At 35.2% G+C, this 20,127-nt stretch overlaps 6 protein-coding genes across 7 annotated transcripts; all 6 read left to right on the top strand.

Annotated features, from left to right (window-relative positions):
- The first annotated feature begins 152 nt into the window (after window positions 1–152).
- LOC135789623 (uncharacterized) lies at window positions 153–3,638 on the top strand. Its single transcript, XM_065299541.1, has 2 exons — window positions 153–279; window positions 1,069–3,638. The coding sequence occupies exons 1-2, from the start codon at window positions 277–279 to the stop codon at window positions 3,511–3,513; spliced, it is 2,448 nt and encodes an 815-aa protein (XP_065155613.1). The 5' UTR covers window positions 153–276; the 3' UTR covers window positions 3,514–3,638.
- Window positions 3,639–3,788: 150 nt separating this feature from the next.
- On the top strand, window positions 3,789–6,793 carry LOC135789649 (pickpocket protein 28-like). Its single transcript, XM_065299576.1, has 9 exons — window positions 3,789–3,934; window positions 3,994–4,515; window positions 4,575–4,919; window positions 4,986–5,192; window positions 5,248–5,511; window positions 5,564–6,087; window positions 6,153–6,315; window positions 6,374–6,465; window positions 6,525–6,793. The coding sequence occupies exons 2-9, from the start codon at window positions 4,478–4,480 to the stop codon at window positions 6,674–6,676; spliced, it is 1,785 nt and encodes a 594-aa protein (XP_065155648.1). The 5' UTR covers window positions 3,789–3,934; window positions 3,994–4,477; the 3' UTR covers window positions 6,677–6,793.
- Window positions 6,794–7,657: 864 nt separating this feature from the next.
- On the top strand, window positions 7,658–9,482 carry LOC135803686 (pickpocket protein 28-like). The gene is made up of 5 exons (XM_065317358.1): window positions 7,658–7,830; window positions 8,047–8,307; window positions 8,362–8,885; window positions 8,956–8,991; window positions 9,334–9,482. Exons 1-5 carry the CDS (start codon window positions 7,658–7,660, stop codon window positions 9,480–9,482), a joined length of 1,143 nt encoding a protein of 380 aa, XP_065173430.1.
- Window positions 9,483–10,519: 1,037 nt separating this feature from the next.
- LOC135803792 (pickpocket protein 28-like) lies at window positions 10,520–12,591 on the top strand. Of its 2 annotated transcripts, XR_010550870.1 has the most exons (8): window positions 10,520–10,652; window positions 10,719–11,179; window positions 11,291–11,350; window positions 11,408–11,435; window positions 11,512–11,646; window positions 11,702–11,793; window positions 11,852–12,088; window positions 12,146–12,591. XR_010550870.1 is itself a non-coding variant. In XM_065317485.1 (7 exons), exons 1-7 carry the CDS (start codon window positions 10,522–10,524, stop codon window positions 12,016–12,018), a joined length of 1,074 nt encoding a protein of 357 aa, XP_065173557.1. In that variant the 5' UTR covers window positions 10,520–10,521; the 3' UTR covers window positions 12,019–12,591. The 2 variants fall into 2 exon arrangements, 1 of the variants encoding a protein (XP_065173557.1); XM_065317485.1 differs by having other exon boundaries at window positions 11,852–12,591.
- LOC135803793 (acyl-CoA-binding protein homolog) lies at window positions 12,449–15,886 on the top strand. The gene is made up of 4 exons (XM_065317486.1): window positions 12,449–12,591; window positions 14,966–15,014; window positions 15,219–15,333; window positions 15,429–15,886. The coding sequence occupies exons 2-4, from the start codon at window positions 15,000–15,002 to the stop codon at window positions 15,566–15,568; spliced, it is 270 nt and encodes an 89-aa protein (XP_065173558.1). The 5' UTR covers window positions 12,449–12,591; window positions 14,966–14,999; the 3' UTR covers window positions 15,569–15,886.
- Window positions 15,887–16,538: 652 nt separating this feature from the next.
- LOC135803790 (actin-binding protein IPP) lies at window positions 16,539–19,772 on the top strand. The gene is made up of 6 exons (XM_065317484.1): window positions 16,539–17,065; window positions 17,133–17,416; window positions 17,493–17,761; window positions 17,827–18,067; window positions 18,474–19,038; window positions 19,100–19,772. Exons 1-6 carry the CDS (start codon window positions 16,874–16,876, stop codon window positions 19,325–19,327), a joined length of 1,779 nt encoding a protein of 592 aa, XP_065173556.1. The 5' UTR covers window positions 16,539–16,873; the 3' UTR covers window positions 19,328–19,772.
- The last annotated feature ends 355 nt before the right edge of the window (window positions 19,773–20,127 follow it).

A 20,127-nucleotide genomic window follows, 5' to 3' on the forward strand; every position in this document is an offset into this window, starting at 1 on the left:
AGCGCCGCGTGTGCGATACCCGCTGACCAACACGTCGAATCACCGAAAGAAGATGTTTTCTGTAGGTGGTTATTTCATAACTTGATTGCCTTCATCATTGTCATATAAAAGTACATTGGACACCGGCGCCGACGGACAGTCCACTCGGGTCGTGCTCATCTTCGCCACACGCGCGGAATTTTTATCTTCGTTTTAGTTTAAAAGTTGAAAAGTTTTAAATTACACTTGAATAGTGTTTGTTTTTCTCAAGAAGGAAGAAAATGAAATAAACATAAAATGGTAAGTGCATTATTTTTATTATTTCTATTAATTATTGTTTATTGATTGGTTAATTAATTATAAAAATCTTAATGTATTCTAATGACCTCAAGTGGATCTTCTTCTTCTTTTAAAAAATGCCAAGGACACTCATTTGCGTGTAGAGTCAAATCGACGTGACATTTATTAATAGAATTCACATTTTTTTACGCGTTGGAATGGATTATATAAATAATAATTATGATTAACTGCTTTGATCTTTCAATTTGTAATTAAAATGTAATTGATCCGAATGGTGATTACGTAATAGTTAAATCAGTTTATTTATGGTTGCAAAATGTCGGAAATAGTTCTGAGTGATTTCTTTTTTTCTGTTTCCATGTAAACTTGTTGTGTAATCAAAGAAAAAGAGTAATTGAATTAAAGAGTTAAACTAATAAGGTTGAATGAGTTGTTTACGTGGAACTCCCTTTTGTGGGTTTCTTATCGATTTCACTTTGTTACGTGTGCATTGACATCCTGATGACCAGAATTAGTAATGATTCTCAATTGCTGCGATCTTGTTTCTTAATACGTCGTTTATCATTCAAACAATTTGATTTAATCAAGTTTATTTGGGTGATTAACATAAAAGATGATGTTGAATATGGTTTTGGTGATTCTTGTGTAATTTTTGCGTGGGTTGTGCAGGTTTTTGCGTTGAAAAGTGAGTTTTAGGATTTTGAACCTTCGCGTTAAAGTGAATGTGCCCAGCGGGGCGTCGATTTCAAAACGCAAGATTAATATATGTTAAATTTGTGCTCGTTTTAGAGATTGCCAGTGTTATTATTCGCTATCTTCGGCTTGGCATGCGTGGTGCCGAGTTTTGCGAAGGAAAAGCGAGCAATCGGAAGTGATGACTTCCAGGGTTATGATTATCCACGACCGGTGATTCCGTTCGAGACGAATCAGGTGTTTGTTCCGGTTCGTCAAACTACTCGGGCTCCTCCTCCACCTCCTCCACCACCGCCGAGGACTAGGCCTCCACCAGTGCAACAGGGTTATAGTTATCCGAAACCTACGAATGTTTTTGAGATAAAAACTAATAATGTTTATGTGCCACCAAAGAAACCGGTTAATGATGGGTATATTTATCCGACACCGTCTAATAGATTGGAGTATTCGGTGCCTACTACTACTAGAAGACCACCCCCACCGCCACCACCGAGTACTACGAGGAGACCTCCTCCTCCACCAACTACAACCAGGAGACCTCCACCGCCACCTCCACCAACACCTAAATCTGATGGGTATCATTATCCGATTCCGTCAAATAGATTGGAATATAGTACTAGGAGACCACCACCACCAACTACTACAACTAGAAGGACTACTCCTAGGCCAACCCCTCCTCCACCTCCACCTACGACTAGGAGAACTACGCCATTTGTAAATACGTATTTGCCTCCTTTGACTAGTCCTAGAACACCTCCGCCTCCTCCACCTCCTCCTCCACGTCCACCAACTACTACAACTAGGAGACCACCTCCTCGTGTTACCGAAGGGTATATTTATCCAACCCCTTCGGATGTATTTGTGTATACTCAATCGACTACTAGAAGACCTACTACTACTACTACTAGAAGAACAACGACAACCAGAAGAACTACTCCATTTGTTAATACATATTTACCACCTGTGACTAATCCAACAACAACTACAAGGAGACCTCCACCACCACCTACTACTACCAGGAGACCTCCACCTCCTCCTCCTCCACCAACACCTAAAATTGGTTATGATTATCCCAAACCAATCATTCCTTTTGAAGCTAAACGCATTCCAACTTATGTTCCGCCAGCTCCAAAAGTGAACAATCAATATTTACCTCCTCCTACTACAAGAAGACCACCACCGCCTCCCACAACTAGAAGACCTCCGCCTCCTCCAACGAGACCCCCACCACCACCTACAACAAGGAGACCTCCACCTCCTCCAACAAGACCTCCACCACCCCCTACTACTACCAGAAGACCTCCACCTCCACCTCCTCCACCAACACCTAAAATTGGCTATGATTATCCCAAACCAATAATTCCTTTTGAAGCTAAACGCATCCCAACTTATGTTCCCCCTGCTCCTAAAGTGAACAATCAATATTTACCACCTTCTACTACAAGAAGGCCACCTCCTCCACCAACAACAAGACCACCACCACCGCCACCTACTACCAGAAGACCTCCTCCTCCTCCACCACCAACTACACGAAGACCTCCACCACCACCACCCATCACACCAAAAAGTGGATACAGTTATCCAAAACCTCAGATTCCTTTTGAAGATAAACCTAAACCTGTTTATATTGCCCCACCAATTCCAAGAACTACACCAAAACCTCCACCTCCACCAAAAGTAAACAGAGATTATCTCCCCCCAGTTACTACAACCAGAAGACCTCCGCCACCTCCTCCTCCTACACCTAAAGTAATCATAGATTATCTACCACCTGTTACTACAACAAGAAGACCTCCACCACCACCAATTGTTTTGGAAAACAGACCTACAACAACATATATATCTACAACACGTAGAACAACACCACGACCACCTCCTCCTACTACACCCAAAGTAATCAGAGAATATCTTCCTCCAGTCACTACAACAAGAAGACCTCCACCTCCTCCACCACCAATCCAGGTAGAAAACAGACCACCAACAACTTATATTAAAGTAAACAGGGATTATCTTCCACCACCAACCACAACCACCACAAGAAGACCAACAACTACTAGAAGACCAACTACTTCTGCTCCCATTTACTTACCACCTGTAACACCAGTAGCGAATAATCCTCCAGTTGTACGTGTTCCACCACCAACAACATCTCCGCCAATTTACCTACCTCCAGTTACCACAACAACAACTAGAAGACCTTACACTCAACCACCCACATACCTTCCACCTAAACCTCCAACAACTACAAGAAGACCACCACCACCTCCAACCTATCTACCACCAGCACCCAGGACAACCACAACAACAAGACGTCCACCCCCACCACCTCCACCTCCAACAACAACCAAAAGACCTATTATTGAATACCTACCACCTAAACCAACTGCAATTGTACCACCTTACAAACCACAACCTATAAACCCAATCCCAACTTATGCCCGCCCACCAACCACAACTCCAAAACCACAAGTCAGAGACTACCTACCACCTAAACAAGATGGATATTCATATCCCAAGCCATCAATCCCATTTGATTTTTAAACCTAATATACCTATTACATAAACTACGTATGAGTTTGTTTATCATTTACATTAGTTTCATTGTAAGATAACTGAATGTCTGGTATGTCTCGAGAATGAATTAAAACATGATTATTTACACATTAGCTACCTGTATTACTTACTGTTGTCAACAGGCTACGAGTTTGCGCAAAAATTGCTGGAAATCCCCGAAAACATGCGCGCTGTCTTCGTGTATCTACTTCAATAGGCAAAAAATTCACGTGTAATAAATAATAGTAGCGTTTTGTGTTTGTTTTCAACATATTCTCAAACATTGTTATCTCCGGGCATTGCACGTCTTTATAGGGCGCGTGAAACTCGCTCCGGATTTCTTCTATTGATAAATCTACAGTTAAAAACATGTTGTTGAGGGTTTTAGTCCTTTTGGGAACCATTCTTGGTAAGTTTTCATTAAAAACTTAAAAATAAAATTTTTAGATAAAAAATAAATAATTTTAGTGGTTGCACACGGTGCTAATAATCACGTCCCAGCTAGTGATTGTCACATTGATGAATTCTATCAAAAATGTGAGGATAGTAGAGAGATTGTAAAGTGTGAGTTCACCTGCGATAATTTCCGCCTTCCGAACAAACCGCTCTGTGATTGTGAGCCGAAATGCGTGTGCAAGCATAAATACGTGCGTGACACGGCGACGAACAAATGTGTCTATCGTTTCCAGTGTCCAGACACATGGTGGCCATGGACTGGATACCAAGAGGAATCAAAGAAGACATTCGAATAGAATAAAATACTCAGAAACCAAAACGGATCTCCATTATGTGAAAATATATCAAATATATAACATAGTTTATTATACTTAGGCAACCCAAATAACATTTGATCTAATACTGATTACTTCGCATGTGTAATTAGTATTCGTGTCGGTGTTTTTGTGTAATTAGATGATGGTTAATCAGAAACGAACGCATCCAAACTGTTACGATGTATTACTTGTCACACAACCTGTTATTAACCAAACGGTAGACATTGTTTAACATGTTGACCTCCTAAAAAATAATCCCTTAAAATAAACTTCTAGATGGGTAGGTTTAGTTGTGGATAATTCGGCGATGAATTACGATCGGAGTGGGCCTCATGCGAGGAAAGATTTGCATTCGTGGAGATATTATAATGATCACTTTAAAGTTGAACGTTTGCCAGCTTTACCACCTCAGGGACCAGTGGGACCACCTCCTGCGTATAAAAATATACGTCAGTTTCATGATTTTAATGCGAAAGGACCGTTAAATGTGTCTAAACACTCAGTTTCAAAGGAGCAGACATTTTGGGAGAAGCTCATTGATGGTTTTGATCATTATTGTGATACTAGTTCACTGCATGGGTTGAAATATGTCGGGGAGAATCGATTTAGTAAACCTGAACGGTATTACCATCAAATTTTGGTGTTTTTTGAGATTTTTTTTTGTAATTTTTTGATTTTTGTGTTTAGGATTTTTTGGTTAATTGCTTTCTTGGTTGCCGTTGCCTTGGCGATAGTCTTCATCACTAGCCTCTATGTCAACTATGATAACAGCCCTGTTATCGTCAATTTCAGTCCTGAAATGATCAATGTCCAAAACATACCTTTTCCTGCTGTGACAATCTGTAATACTAATGTTGCTCTTAAAAGTCGTGCAGAAATCGTTAAACGTTCCGGGTTTGTAATATTTTTCTCCAGTTTTACCAAAATAAATAAAAGTTTGATGTTTTAGTACACCAGCTCAACAATTGGTACTTGATGACATGTGTAATTCAAATACTTCAACAAATCACGATGATATTGGCCCTATTTCATGGAATACCATGGAAAATGTCATCATAAACATCACACAAAAGTGTAGTGAGATGGTTATTGGTTGTAAATGGCAAAGTAAGACTTATGTATGCAAAGAATTGATAAATTCTGTCTTAACTGATGATGGGTATTGCTGTACCTTCAACAGACTTCCTGTTAATTTGATATATAAAATACCTCCGTGAGTTTTATTCAAATTTTAAGTAAAATTATAAAATTGAGAATTTTTATAGTGAGCAAAACCAGTTAGGCTTCCCAAATGACATCGTGCCTTGGTACCCTGAGGCAGGCTACCCTGCCAACGCTAAAGATGATGTTTATCCATACAGGGCGTTTGGTCGTGGTGTCAATCAAGGTTTATCCCTTGTTTTGGACGCTGCTTTAGATGAATATTATTGTTCTACTACAAATGGCTTTGGATTCAAGATTCAACTTCATACACCAAGGGAAGCTCCAAAAATTGCTGATTTAGGTTTCTTGGTACAACCTGGTATAGAATCACGTATTGTGATTGATACTAATATTGAACAAGCATCTGATTCGATTCGTGGTATTGATTATCGTAAAAGGAAATGTTTTTTTGCTTTTGAGAAATATTTGCGTTATTATAATATGTATAATGCAAGGAATTGTATGTTGGAGTGTGAAGCTAACTATACTTATGAGCAGTGTGGATGTACGCCATATTATTTACCCAGAGATATGGATATGAAGATTTGTGATAAGTCGGATGAACAGTGTACGACACAAGCAAAATGTGCGTTTTTATTTATTTAATTGAATTATTGAGGGAATATTATCGGTAAATTTGTTTATTTTTAGTTGTTATTGAACGTTATGGGCCTGAAAAGTTAGCTTGTGATTGTTTACCTGGGTGTTATCTGCTTGAATATTTTCCTAGTGTTTTATCAGAAGGAAAATTGATGAATTTGAATAATATTACTGATTCAGAGTTCTTGGGGAATTATTCTCAGGAATATTTTGCGTATGTTGGTTTAAATTGTTGAGGAAAATAATGAGTTTTAATGTTTTTGTTTTTTTAGAGAAAACATGGCGATTGTTCACTTCTTTTTCGGCGCTGAAAGATTCCAAGTACAAGTTAAATCATCAACGTATACTTTTTCGGAGTTTCTTTGTAATATTTTGAGGTTATGTTTGTTTAGTCACTTGTTAATGTTTCTTAATTTATTTTAGCGAATACCGGTGGATTATTGGGATTGTTTTTGGGTTTCAGTTTTCTGAGTGTTGTGGAAATAATTTACTTCTTGTTTATTAGAGGTGCTTGTGTGTGGTGTCAAAACAAGAGGAGTAAAAATCAAGTTAAACAGCGTGTATTTGTTCAATAAAAATTGGATTTGCATGAATTTATTCAAATAACTCACGTTCTTGCTATGTAGAGACAAAAACGAGTTGTAATAACACAAAACTATCTCTATTTATAAATAAACTGTAATTATCCATGATATCCGCCATTTTGAATTAACCATAACACCATTACTCTTCTATAATCCTCAGTTTCTTTACATATTCACGCACATTTACAATTATTGATGTCAAATTAACGCTTCACGACTAAAATAAATAATTGTCACGTTAAATTTCACCAAAACCTTTGTAACTAGATTAATTACGTTTTGATTACACCCGCAACACATAATTACAAGGTATTTGCCTGTAATTGTTGTAATTGTCAATAAAAAAAAATAACAAGCGCATCCAGTTTATATAACTAATTATTTTCCATTACCATTAACATTACCCTGGTGACATTGACTACTACAAAAAAATCTTTTGCCCCAATTTCCTAAATAGTCCACTGCATTGCGACAGTTAATCTTCATTTACTTTTCAGTCTTGTTCAGCAATGAATACCGTTCGGTTTGCGTACGGATTTACAACCCCGCAGAGATTTGCACAGTTGGCGTAATAATAATGTCGTGAATGTTGATCGGTTTCATCCGATACCAAATCAATCACATAAACAAATACGACAGGAGTATGATTATAAAAATAAACGAATTCTTTTAATCAAGTAATTAATATTAATATTACATAATTATTAATGTAAATATTTAATAATTGATTGCATTTTTAGAAAAAGAGATACTTTCAGAAAAGTTCCGAATAAAACATGTTTTGAAAGTTTTGCAGAAAGTTTTAGCCATTATTGTGAAACTAGCACCTTACATGGATTAAAATATGTTGGAGAGAATCGATTCAGTCGACCAGAACGGTAATTATTAATTATTTTAATAATAATTAAGTAAATTTCATGAAACTTCAATATTTTTAGTATTTTCTGGTTTGCGTCTTTTGTTATCTCCGTGATGTTGTCCATCTACTTCATCATCAACCTTTTTGTTAACTACTACGATAGTCCTGTGACTGTCGGCTTCAGCCCGGAAATGATCAATGTTCAGAACATCCCGTTTCCTGCTGTGACAATCTGTACCACGAATATTGCTTTGAAAAGTCGTGCAAAAGCAATTATTGAATCAGGGTTAGTTTTATTTATGTTCAATATGACATTGTAGTATATTAAGTATCAAGAGCGCTAAATGGTACTTTAACCACGTTTAGCAACGTGATATTTAAGCTAAAATACTTTAGTCACGGTCTTAGCTTTCCGTGATTAAAATGCCACTTTTGGTGCGTCAAAACCTTGGAAAAAGTAGAAAAAGTTGAAAAAAAGACTCAAATTATTCAATTTTTATAGATCACCAGAACACCATCTTATCCTCGATGACCTCTGCCGTTCAAACTCAACAAACTACGGCGACATAGGTCCAATTTCCTGGGATACCATGGAAAGTGTCATTATAAACATCACGCAAAAGTGTAGCGAGATGTTGGTTGGTTGTAAATGGCAAGGAAAGACTCGTGATTGCAGTGAATTGATTGATTACGTACTGACAGACGATGGATACTGCTGTACCTTTAATAAACTACCATATAAATACGTCTACAGACATGATTTGTAAATATTATGCAACCAACTCTACTGGTAACATAATAATATGAATGATTTTAGTGCAGGGACAAATTTTACTTATCCAAATAACGTAGTAAATTGGTACCCTGAAGTAGGGTACCCAGCTAATATCAAAGATGATATATATCCATATCGGGCTTTTGGTAGAGGAGTCCAACAAGGATTAACTGTGGTCCTGGATAGTGCTATGCATGAATATTACTGTTCTGTAAGCAATGGATTTGGTTTCAAGATATTGTTTCATTCACCAAGAGAATCTCCTAAAATTGCGGACCTGGGATATTTATTGGAACCTGGAGTAGAATCACGAATTGCTGTCAATGTTGATGTACAACTGGCTACAGATTCAATCAGGGGGATAGATTATCGTAAAAGGAAGTGTTTCTTTACAGATGAGAAATTTTTAAGATATTTTCAATTGTATTCGGCGACTAATTGTCTCCTTGAATGTGAGGCTAATTATACTGAGGAGATGTGTGGATGTATTCCATATTATCTTCCGCGTGATCAGGATACGAATTTGTGTGATAAATCTGATGATACTTGTACTACTCAAGCAAAGTGTGAGTATAGGCAACCCACAATGCATTTTTTTACATTTTAAGGTTATAATTGTTTTATTTTTGATTTTAGATATAATAGAACGTTATGGGAAAGAAAAATTAGCCTGTGATTGTTTACCTGGGTGTTCCCAATTTGAATATTACACAGATATACAATCATTCGGGAAATTATTGGATTTGAATAATATTACTTATAATGAATTCGCAGGGAATTTCACAAAAGAATATTTTGCGTATATTTTTATTTAAATCCTTGAATTCTAGTTAAAACTATATTAATGTTTATTTTTTTAGTGAAAATATAGCTATACTACACATTTTCTTTGGTGTTGAAAGGTTTCCAGTACAAGTGAAGACAGCAATGTATAATTTTTCAGAGTTTCTTTGTAAATATTTTGAAAATTCTTTATTTAAAGTGTAAATTTAATTTAAATTGATTTTATTGCAGCAAACACCGGAGGATTATTGAGTTTATTCCTGGGATTTAGTTTCATGACCGTGGTCGAGCTCATTTATTTTCTCTTCATTCGAGGAGCGTGTGTTTGGTGTCAAAGCAGACAGCATAATCAACAACACCAACAAGTCTTTGTTAAATAAAATAGAATAGAATAGAATAGAAATCACGCCTGCGGCAATTTGTTAGTAGTAAGTTGTGATTTGTGATTGTAAGAGTTAAGTATGTTATTAATGTAAACATAGGCAACACATGCAACACATCCATCTTGTTATCTTGTTATCCTCTAGTAATTACTGAGTGTAATGTTATATTGTTATATTTCCCTGTCAATTTGTCACTTTGTGGCTATATAAAGAGGAAAATAATCTGTAAATCTTCAAAAGTGTGAATAAACGTGTGTTTGAGTGATGGCGGCCATTTTGAAATCCAGAAAACCTATAAATTCATCGGGGAAAGATGAAAACTATCTGAAAAACACGCCGATTGTTTCTATTTATAAAATATACAAAGAACAATCACATCATAAGTAAAATTTTTGTATATTTTTGTATTTATTTATTAATTTTTAATATTTTAGACCAAAACAAATCTTTAGGAAGTTACACATCAAAAGAGGATTTCAAAATTATTGTTCAAATTCAACTCTACATGGTTTAAAATACGTTGGTGATCAAAATTTAACTTTATTCGAAAGACTCTTTTGGTTGATGTCTTTTTTCATTGCTGTTGGGTTTGCTTTGTATTTTATTTATAATTTGTATAAAAGATATGATCAAAGTCCTGTGATTGTTAGTTTTAATCCTAAATTAGTGACGATAACAGAAATACCTTTTCCTGCTGTTACAATTTGTAATGTAAACATCGCTCTGAAATCAAGAGCCGAATTTTTGAATGCTCACGGGTAAAAAACAAAAAAGCAATAAAAAGAAAACAATTTTTAGTAATAAAATGAAATTTAAAAATATTTCAGAACTTACATTAGCAAACAACTACTCGCTGATCTTTGTAATAAAAACAGCAGCTTTGATACAACAAATTCCACAGGTGAGGAAGTCGAACAAAGTGGTTTAGAATGGTCCATGGTCCGAGAAATGATAATAGGAGTAATTATATATAAACAATTTTTTATTTTTTACTTAAAACTATTAATATTTATAGATAAATCAAAAGTGTAATGAAATGTTCAAAGTCTGTCGCTGGGATGGCGAATACCGGAAGTGTTCGGATATCATCAACACAATTTTGACAGATGAAGGATACTGCTGTGCGTTTAACAAACTCCCTGTCAACTACTCCCTAAGGAACTATGAGTATTCAATCTGTTTTTGTCTTAATTTAATTTATATTAATATATGTAGTGAATATTTTAATCCTAGGGAGTTTGCCAATGTCTACCCGACAAGAATCATCGATTGGAATCCGGAAGATGGTTATCCAAAAAGGACTCCACGAGATGTTTATCCTTTTCGTAGTTTTGCGCCAGGACAAAATTTAGGATTGTCTGTTGTGTTGGATGCTAATTTGAATGAATATTACTGTACTACTACAAGTAGTATAGGGTTTAAAGCGTTGTTGTCTACTCCGATTGAGTCTCCCAAGATGGCGGATATTGGTATGCTTATTTCGCCTGGAGAGGAAATACGTGTTGCCATTGATGTGGATATTGAAGATGCTACGACTGGTGTGGCTGGGATACACTATAGTAAAAGGCAGTGTTTTTTTGCTAGGGAGAGAAAGTTGAGGTTTTATAGGATTTATACGGAGAGGAATTGTCGGTTGGAGTGTGAAGCGAATTTTACGTTGATGCGATGTGGGTGCGCGCCGTATTTTTTACCTAGTGAGTATAATAAGTTGCCTATGCTGAATTTTTTAACCTTTGGGGTATTATATAACCAAAAGCGGTGTTTTTAATATTTGACAGCTAGTAGGGTTATGTAATGTATTGCAGGAGATCAATCTACGAAGGTTTGTGGTCAAAAAACTGAATCTTGTGCGGAGGAATCAAAATGTAAGTAGGGAAACCTAGTTTATTGATAGTATTGAATAATTTTGTTTGATTTTTAAGATATAATTGAACGGTACTCGATTGAAAGGTGAGTAAATCGTCAAATAAATAAAAATATTTCTGTTTTTTGTTCTTTAATGTTTTACAATTTCGTATATTCACAGATTAAAGTGCAATTGCCTGCCGGCATGTTACGAAATAAATTACATGGCGGTTTTGACAACTGTGGGAAAAATAAAGAAAAAATATGACACTGTCGAAGAAAAATTCAAAGGGAATGTAACTGCTGAATATTTCGCGTAAGAATTCTATTTATAAATCATTTTCTTTTATTTGATTTCACGTAATTTGTAGAGAAAACATGGCGGTTGTGCATTTCTACTTCTCTATTGATAAATTTCAAAAAAAGACAAAGAGTGAAATGTATGGATTCCCTGAATTTTTATGTAAGCATATTTTTTGTATTCTACTCTAAAGATTAAACAAAATGAGGACTATTTTTAGCAAATACCGGAGGACTTTTAGGGTTATTCCTAGGCTTCAGTTTTTTGAGTGCAGTAGAAGTGATCTACTTTCTATGCTTATCTAATGTGTGTAGATATGTTACAAGGAGATATTCTGATAAGCACAAACCAAGAAGTGAAGTGGTAGTATATCCTTATGTCAACTAACTACAAATTGATTAATTATCAGTAAAATTTCAATCGTTTTCAATCGTTCAATAGAACTAATAAGTACTAGGTAGGCAACACACAATACTTTTTTTAGTTACCATAGCTCTACATATACAATATCTAGTCCATAGAAAAATCTACAGGATGTCTAAACTAACCCAAAACCCTTAAATAATTACTTCATGCACTCTGCAATTCACTGATAAGTAGAAATGTCCATTATCCACTCCTGTTTCGTCACGTAGACATTTACATACACAGATGCAAGCCATTTCCATTGAGTTAATTACAACTGGTAGTGCTATTGCTACTGCTGCCTGCTAGCGGCATGTTTGAGCATAACCCTGCCGGCGAGAACCGGCTCGCTGCGCACGTAGTGGCCTCCTGCTACTGCTGCTCCTGCGATCATACGATGAGACGAGTCATACGAGTCTAGCCTAAACCCGCCTAACCCACCAATCCACATCGACCGAGTACACAGATATTAGAAGAAGCGGAACAACCTGCAGGCGCGCAGTGTATCCGTACCAACCGTAGACATCACAGCGACGTGACTTCGTACTTTTTTTGGTAAGCATCATAAAATATTCTACTACTACTAAAATAAATTAAATTTACTTAAATAATCATAGAAAATATAAAAATACAACAAATAGTTTCATAAAACAACTGAAATTTAGGAAAAAATAGATTTATTTTAGTAAAGAGAAGTAAATTTAGTATAAAACTAGTGTAGTATGAGTAGTACATAGAAAATTGTTGGTTAAGTTTATAGAAATACTGAAATATTGAGTAATCGGTATTGCTGTAGTCTGATTGACCACAATAATACGTATGATCTTGTCATTATGACCATACAATCAACGTGCATGAAGTTGTACGTATTTTTATTTTTGTTTGTACGCTTACATTTACCGTTAACTCGGAGATTGCCGGTTGTGAGTAGATTTGTACAATTACCGTTTGCCGGTCAACACCGCAGACACGCACAACACATTTATAACATCTCTAAAACTATTTTAACAACTACACATATAAAATGTATAAAAATGCATATTACAATATATAAAATATATATTTTGGGTTTTTTGATAACGCGTAATTCTGTTATGTCTGATTTGACGAGTCAATCACGATGATTACGTGGAGTAATAACATTTCGATGCTGTATCAGTTGACACAGCGATTTGTTTGTTAATCCTTTATCAGGCGTTGGCTTTTATTACCTAAATGAATGTATTATATGTGTGTGGATGTTGTACCTGTTTTTTTTATTGTGAGTAATCGATTTTGAGGCTGGATATTAATATCTACGTCAGTGGATGTTACGAAATTAATTGATTTATATTAGGTAGTTGTATATTAGTTGAGTAATTAAAAAGTGGTAAATATATCCGGTTTTTGTCTATAAAAAAATAAATGGGGAGGTTTTAACTGACGTCACAAGATGCAATATTATAAATTTTGAAAGTTATCGTCTTATATGTAATTAAAAAGTTTAAAAATACAGAAATAATTATGAAATATTGAAAATTTTAATGAAAGTTATTGCTCATTGTGTTTTTGACATTTTACTTCAGTAAATTTTAATTTTAATTTCGTATAATCGATTTTATTATAGATTTTGGTTATTAATATCCAATTTCTGACGTAAATCTTATGAAATTAATTAATAATATCCGGTTTTTATAAGTTTTATTGTTCCCAATAAAAAAAATAATAGAAATGATTCATTCGACGTCACAAAATGCAATTTTCTCAAAATTTGACAATTTTACAATGAACAACTCTAAAAATGAAAAAAAACGGAAACTGCTGACGTAAATATTATGAAATTAATTAATTAAACATGCTTTTTTTATCATTTTTTTATTGTGCCAATAAGAAAAATAGTAGGAATGTTTCATCCTACGTCACAAAATGCAATAATAATTCACAAAAATTAGCAACATTACAATTAAAAACGCCTTAAAAGCAAAAATTAGCCAAAAAAACACTAAAAATTCATTTAAAAAACGCCATTGCTTTCCGTTTTTGCATTTTTAACCTTATACTCCATTACATTTTAATTTTACTTTATACCACATATAAATAATTAATTACCGCGCATATTGTAATCACAACGAGACACTGAGACACCACAGATCAAAGGTTAACTTAAACCATCGCCAAGTTAAAACTTTAAAGGTGCATTTAACGATTCCACGTAGATTCACGCACGTAAATCAGAATTAACGCGCTGAGAGTTTATTGAACACTTAAATTAAAGTTATCAGCGTTTTCACTATAATACATCCGGTTAAACCAACTGCGTCGTTAAAACACTCAAAACCATGGAAACTCTCAAATTAACTTTCGACCAGACCAGGTATTTTAACAATGACTTGCGATTTATTACGTTACCTTATTGAACTTAGGACTTGTACCCTGGACCCTGAACTCTGGACCCTGACCCTTCAAACTAAATTTTATAATATTTAATTTAATTTAATTTAATTCAAGTACTTAAGTACACGTGACTTAAGTACATTAAATATTTACATTTATATTTATATTTATAGAGTACTTATACTCCACTTGATTGATATTTCATGCTAATTAATAGCTTTCAGTCAATGTACATTATTTTTTTTTGTTTGAATTTAAATTCTCAAGTTTTACACTTTTTTACCTGCCAGACTGTTTGCATTCCTTTGAAGTGGTATCAATATTGACGTGATAGCAATATAGCAATATTTGTCATTAGCAATTCCTTGTGAATTTTTACCTGTATACTTCAAGATAACGTTTGAAGTACGTTCATATTGCTAGCTAATAATTGGTGGCTTTTACTTAAAAGGAAATTATTATTATTACTATTACCAAACACCTGTCGTGTGCTGCTTTGTGCATACTCATCCACGTTTTATTATAATTATTAATTCGTGTTTCGATTACGTTTCAGAATCCCATCAAACATTGTTTAATCCAGCAACACCATGGCGCTCGTCGACGTAAGTATTTTATGCCTCATATTAATTCTCAAGTGCGCGCCCGTTCTATGCTAATTACGACTTATCAAGATATGGTGATTCATAATTCATCCGAGTCATGGCAACATGAATACTAGTGCGCTTTGAGTATTGTATAAAGTTTTAAACAATTGAAAGTTATTTTTAAACCTTTTCAATGTTGGATTTTGTTTGTTTTTTTCGTAGCAATTCAACAAAGCCGCTGCTGATGTTAAGAACTTGAAGTCTATGCCTTCGAATGATGATCTTCTCGAATTGTACGCTCTGTTCAAACAGGGTAGTGTTGGTGATGTTAATACAGGTATAATATTTAGTGTTTTATTGTAAACTATTGTTTTTTACCCCAAAATCCCCAAAAAACGTTTTTTTTTATTTAAATGTTTTTTTTATCTTTAGACCGACCTGGAATGTTGGACATGAAAGGCAAAGCCAAGTGGGACGCCTGGAATGGAAAGAAGGGTATGTCCAAGGAAGAAGCCATGCAGAAATACGTCGACAAGGCCGCAGCGCTGGTCGCCTCCATTGGCCTGCAATAAGCAGCACAATTAGACAAATTAAGCGTGTTGCGATGCAGCTGTGCTCGCCACGGGACTGGGCAATTTAGTTACTACTTTTTATATGATACATCTGTACTAAAAAAATTTAAACTGAACGGAAATTTTACACTCTCGCCTTATTCTTGCTGATCAAGAAAAGCACGAGGTTTTTGTACACTGAAAATGCATCACATAGTTGTTTTAGTGATTATTTCTGGGCAATGTTAGTTTTGTGAAATGTGAAAATTGTTTATTACTTTGTAGTAATTGTGAACTTCTTGATTATTAGTTATTACACGTTTTACAATGTCACAACAAGTATTTTTCTTTATTAGAATCTCTGGAAGTGCTATAAAATGTCAAATTTGTGTTTTGACAGTTTTTAAAAACTTGGGTTAGAAAACGCCTTGTATCTCCTGAACCAGTTAAGCAATTTATGATTTCTCACCGTCTTGTTGTTCCTAAGAAGCTCCTTAATAATGTGGGTAATATTCAAGTACCTAAACCAACTGGAAGTGCCCTAAAATGGCCATTAAAAATGTCTCCTTTTCTAAAAATTTCAAAATTTACAAAAGCGTAGAAAACGCTTTGTATCTCTTAGAACAACTAAACAATTTGTGATTTCTCAATGTAATAATATAGTTTAAGAGATTCTCTATAATGTGTATACCTTTTCCGCCCTTTTAACTCTCAGAAAGTACTCTAAATCTCACCTCAAAAATTGCCGTGTATTTCGTTAATTTTTTGCTTTTTGATTGAAAAATTGAAAGACATTTTAATGTGGTGAAAATAGCAATAAATGTAAACAATAACAGATTATTTTATTTAATAAAAAAGCAAACAAAAACACTCAAATCAAACGCGTTAAAGAATATTAACTAAATATTAAAATAAGTAAATAAACACAAAATATGATTTAAAACGTCGTGCACATTGTGTTGCCTACTCTCTGACAGTTACCATCTGATTTCCTCCCAAAAAGTCGATTTGCATAGTTTAAGATTCGCTTCATTCGCATTCCGCACGTAACGGTCAATAATTCGCTATAAATAGCGCGCGAATTGTTTGGATTAACAAATTTCGCGGCGCGAAAACACGCAATATGTGAGCGCGCAATGTGAAATGCAAACGGCGTCCAATTGAACAATTGACGATCGCCTGCATTCGCACTACATTGCATAGGCGTTGTCTTGTTTACTCAGTCTCTATCTAAATACATATACAACAAGCAATTGGTTTGTGCCTGCGTTCAATTAGCCTCATCGCAATTATCGCTTACTTCGACTGTGCGCGGCTGTGTGTGGAATGGATATAATGCCGCCCCTAAAAACCTCAAACAAATGCAACAACAACAATTTCATAAGGTCCAAAGAAAACATCAATGTTATCAACTCAGCTGAGCATTATCCCATCAAAGTTTTAAACAACCTGAATAGTCTAAGGCTGGATGAGAGCTTCTGTGATGTGGACATCATTGCAGAAGATAAAATATTTAAGGTATGTATTAATAGTGGTTTATTACATGTATAAAGGGTTGACTAATTAATTTTTTTACATTTTGTAGGCACATCGAGCTGTATTGGCTGCGAGCAGTCCATACTTTCATGCAATGTTCACAAGTGAGCTGTGTGAGAAGAATCAAACCTCTGTGGAATTGCATGCAATACCATCGCACATCCTGCAGGTATTGATCAATTTTATATATTCAGGTGAGGTGACCATCAATCAGAACAATGTGCAAGAACTGATTGTCGCTGCTGACATGTTGGAGATTCATGAGGTGGTTGTGGCATGTTCAGAGTTCTTGATTAGGGAATTACATCCTTTTAATGCTATTGGAATTAACAGGTAAGAAAAATTTAAAGAAAAAAGCCGAAAAATAGCTTTTTAGATAAAAACTCAACAAAATTTTGTTGTTTTTTAGATTTGCTGAAGCACACAACTGTAAAATGCTAGCAAACGCATCCCTGCAATATATCGAAGCGCACTTTGTACAGATTTTGAACGAGAAAGAGATCTACGAGCTGCCTAAAGAACAAATAATCAAGTTCCTGTCATCAGAGTACATCCGCGTTGATTCGGAGTGCCAAGTGTTTCAGGCCGCACTCAGATGGGTCACCACTGATCCACTACAACGCCGACGTTATGTTTTCGATATTTTGAAACATGTACGCTTGCCATTACTCTCCCTAAGTAAGAAAAAACAAAATAATTCACATAAAACCACAAAAACACATCAAAAATTAAAATGATTACAGATTTAATTGAACGTTCGATAATGTCCTGTGGCGATAGCAGTCTTAAAGTCGCTCTGAAATCAATCCATGAAGATTTAGCAACGCGTAAAGGATGTTTGGTGCCATTGAATGTAAAACCACGAATGTGCGCAAAGAAGGACATCTATGTCATTGGCGGATCAAAACGCGAGCCACAACCCAACTTTCATCGCAACTGCGAGAATAATTATGTTTCAGTGCAACGATTTGATACATTCAAAAGGTAATTTTTGTATTTTTGTCACTCGTTATATTTTAACACAAAAAAAGTGGTACTTCAAGGTGAGTCTGCGGAAATATTTTTAGAGGTTGCGCAAACAAATTAATTGCATGTAACCATTTCGACCTTCGTTTCTTTTATCGTTCATACTCGAAAAAACGATTTCGGTTTGATTTGTTACTTGAGCATTACTGTGATGATTTGTTTAAGTGCGACCGCACGAATAATAAAACTCACAGTCGATGTGCGACCGTGATACATTCTTTATCTTCTGTTAAAATAAGTTAAAATCATGACTATCTACGGGAAAATTATCGAAATTGTATTTTCTACCAAAAACAACCCAAAAAGTTTGTTTAAAACGTATTTTTATTCATATTTCAATGATTTTTATTCATTTTCTGTTTAGAATTTGGTGTAAAGCACCAGATATGTCCGTAAATCGCATTGTCCCCGGCGTAGCATCCCTAAACGGACAAATCTACGTCGTTGGCGGTGAGCAGGAGTCAAATAGCCTGGCGTGCGGCGAATGTTTCGATCCGAAAGACAATGTCTGGAGTGAGATTGCAACTATGATCGTGCCACGCTGCGAGTTTGGTTTGTCTGGATTAAATGGATATCTTTACGCCATGGGTGGATGGAGTGGTAATGGTATAGATGGTTCAATTGAATGCTACAATCCAAAGTTGGATGTTTGGACTCTGGTCGGGACTCTACCTCAGCCGAGATTTAGTATGGGTGTTGTCAGTTATGAGGGATTGATTTATATGGTCGGTGGATGTTCAGAAAACGAGCGATATCTTCAGGATTTATTGAGTTACAATCCTGCTACGGAGGAATGGCGGTCATTACCACCAATGTCACTTGCACGTTCACAAATGGGTGTGGCAGTGTTAAACAATTGTCTTTATGTTGTTGGAGGTGATAATAGAAATCAAGTTTTGAATTCTGTTGAGCGATATTCATTCAAAAAGGTATAACTTTATATTTTTTAATTAAAATTTAAAAAAATGATTTTTTTGGTTATGTTTATAGAATAAATGGACGACTGTACCAAAAATGTTGGTAGCAAGAAGTCGTCCAGCTGTAGCCGCAGTCGATGGTTTACTCTATGTCATCGGCGGCTCTGAAACCAAAGAAGATTTTTACCGTACGCAGTACACGATATCATCAGTCGAATGTTATGATCCGGTGGTGAATATGTGGAGTGTATGCCCCGAGTTACCAGAGAGTCGCGCTGAAGCCGGCGCTGTTGTAATATAATGATTTCTCACGCGCGTATCACACACGAATGATTTATTATTAATGTCGTCTTGTCCTATTTATTGTTAATATTTATTAATATTGTAAATTCTTTATCGAATCAACCAGATAGTGAGCTATTAATCATAAGTATGTTATTGTTATACATAAAGATATAAATTTATATTTGTATGGTACTCAGTTGTTGCAGCCAAACACTTGTGGATACAGCGCAAGTATAATCGCCGCTAATCTCATTCAAATGCGTTTCGATTGCGTTCCACATTCGATGTTAATATGTAAGTGAGTGTTTTACTGTGACAATGAGTATACGCATGGTGAATTATATTCAATGGAGTCTCAATTTCAATGTACCAATTGTACACATTCAGCAATTGTAATCAATGTTCAGTTTCTATACCAAAAGGCAACAATTTGAATAAAATTGCAATCAATATATACATAATTGCTTCTTTTACATTCGTAGTGATGTAGAAAATTGCTTTTTTATGGGTTTTTAAGTGCAAAATGAAAGAAACATTGAAGAAATTAATGAAAATATACAAATTAAGGCGTCCTCCATGTTGGAATTTTAATGATTTATGTTAAAATGACTTTACATTGCGATATTGTGCTTTTTACATTTGTACTGGTGATAGAAATTGATTTTTCTTGAGTATTCAGGGGCAAAATGAAAGAAATGAAGAAATTAATATAAATGAGCATATTATGGCTTTCTCCATGGGAGAATTGTAAAGTTTGGTGTTAAAATGTCCATTCATTGGCACAGGGTGTTTCTGTGTTACTGAGTGAAGTGCACA

Source organism: Atheta coriaria, unplaced genomic scaffold, assembly GCF_025399875.1.
Source record: "Atheta coriaria isolate IRGN ID8LTWV9N9 unplaced genomic scaffold, Caltech_Dcor_3.1 hic_scaffold_3_pilon, whole genome shotgun sequence".
Taxonomy (NCBI): domain Eukaryota; kingdom Metazoa; phylum Arthropoda; class Insecta; order Coleoptera; family Staphylinidae; genus Dalotia; species Dalotia coriaria.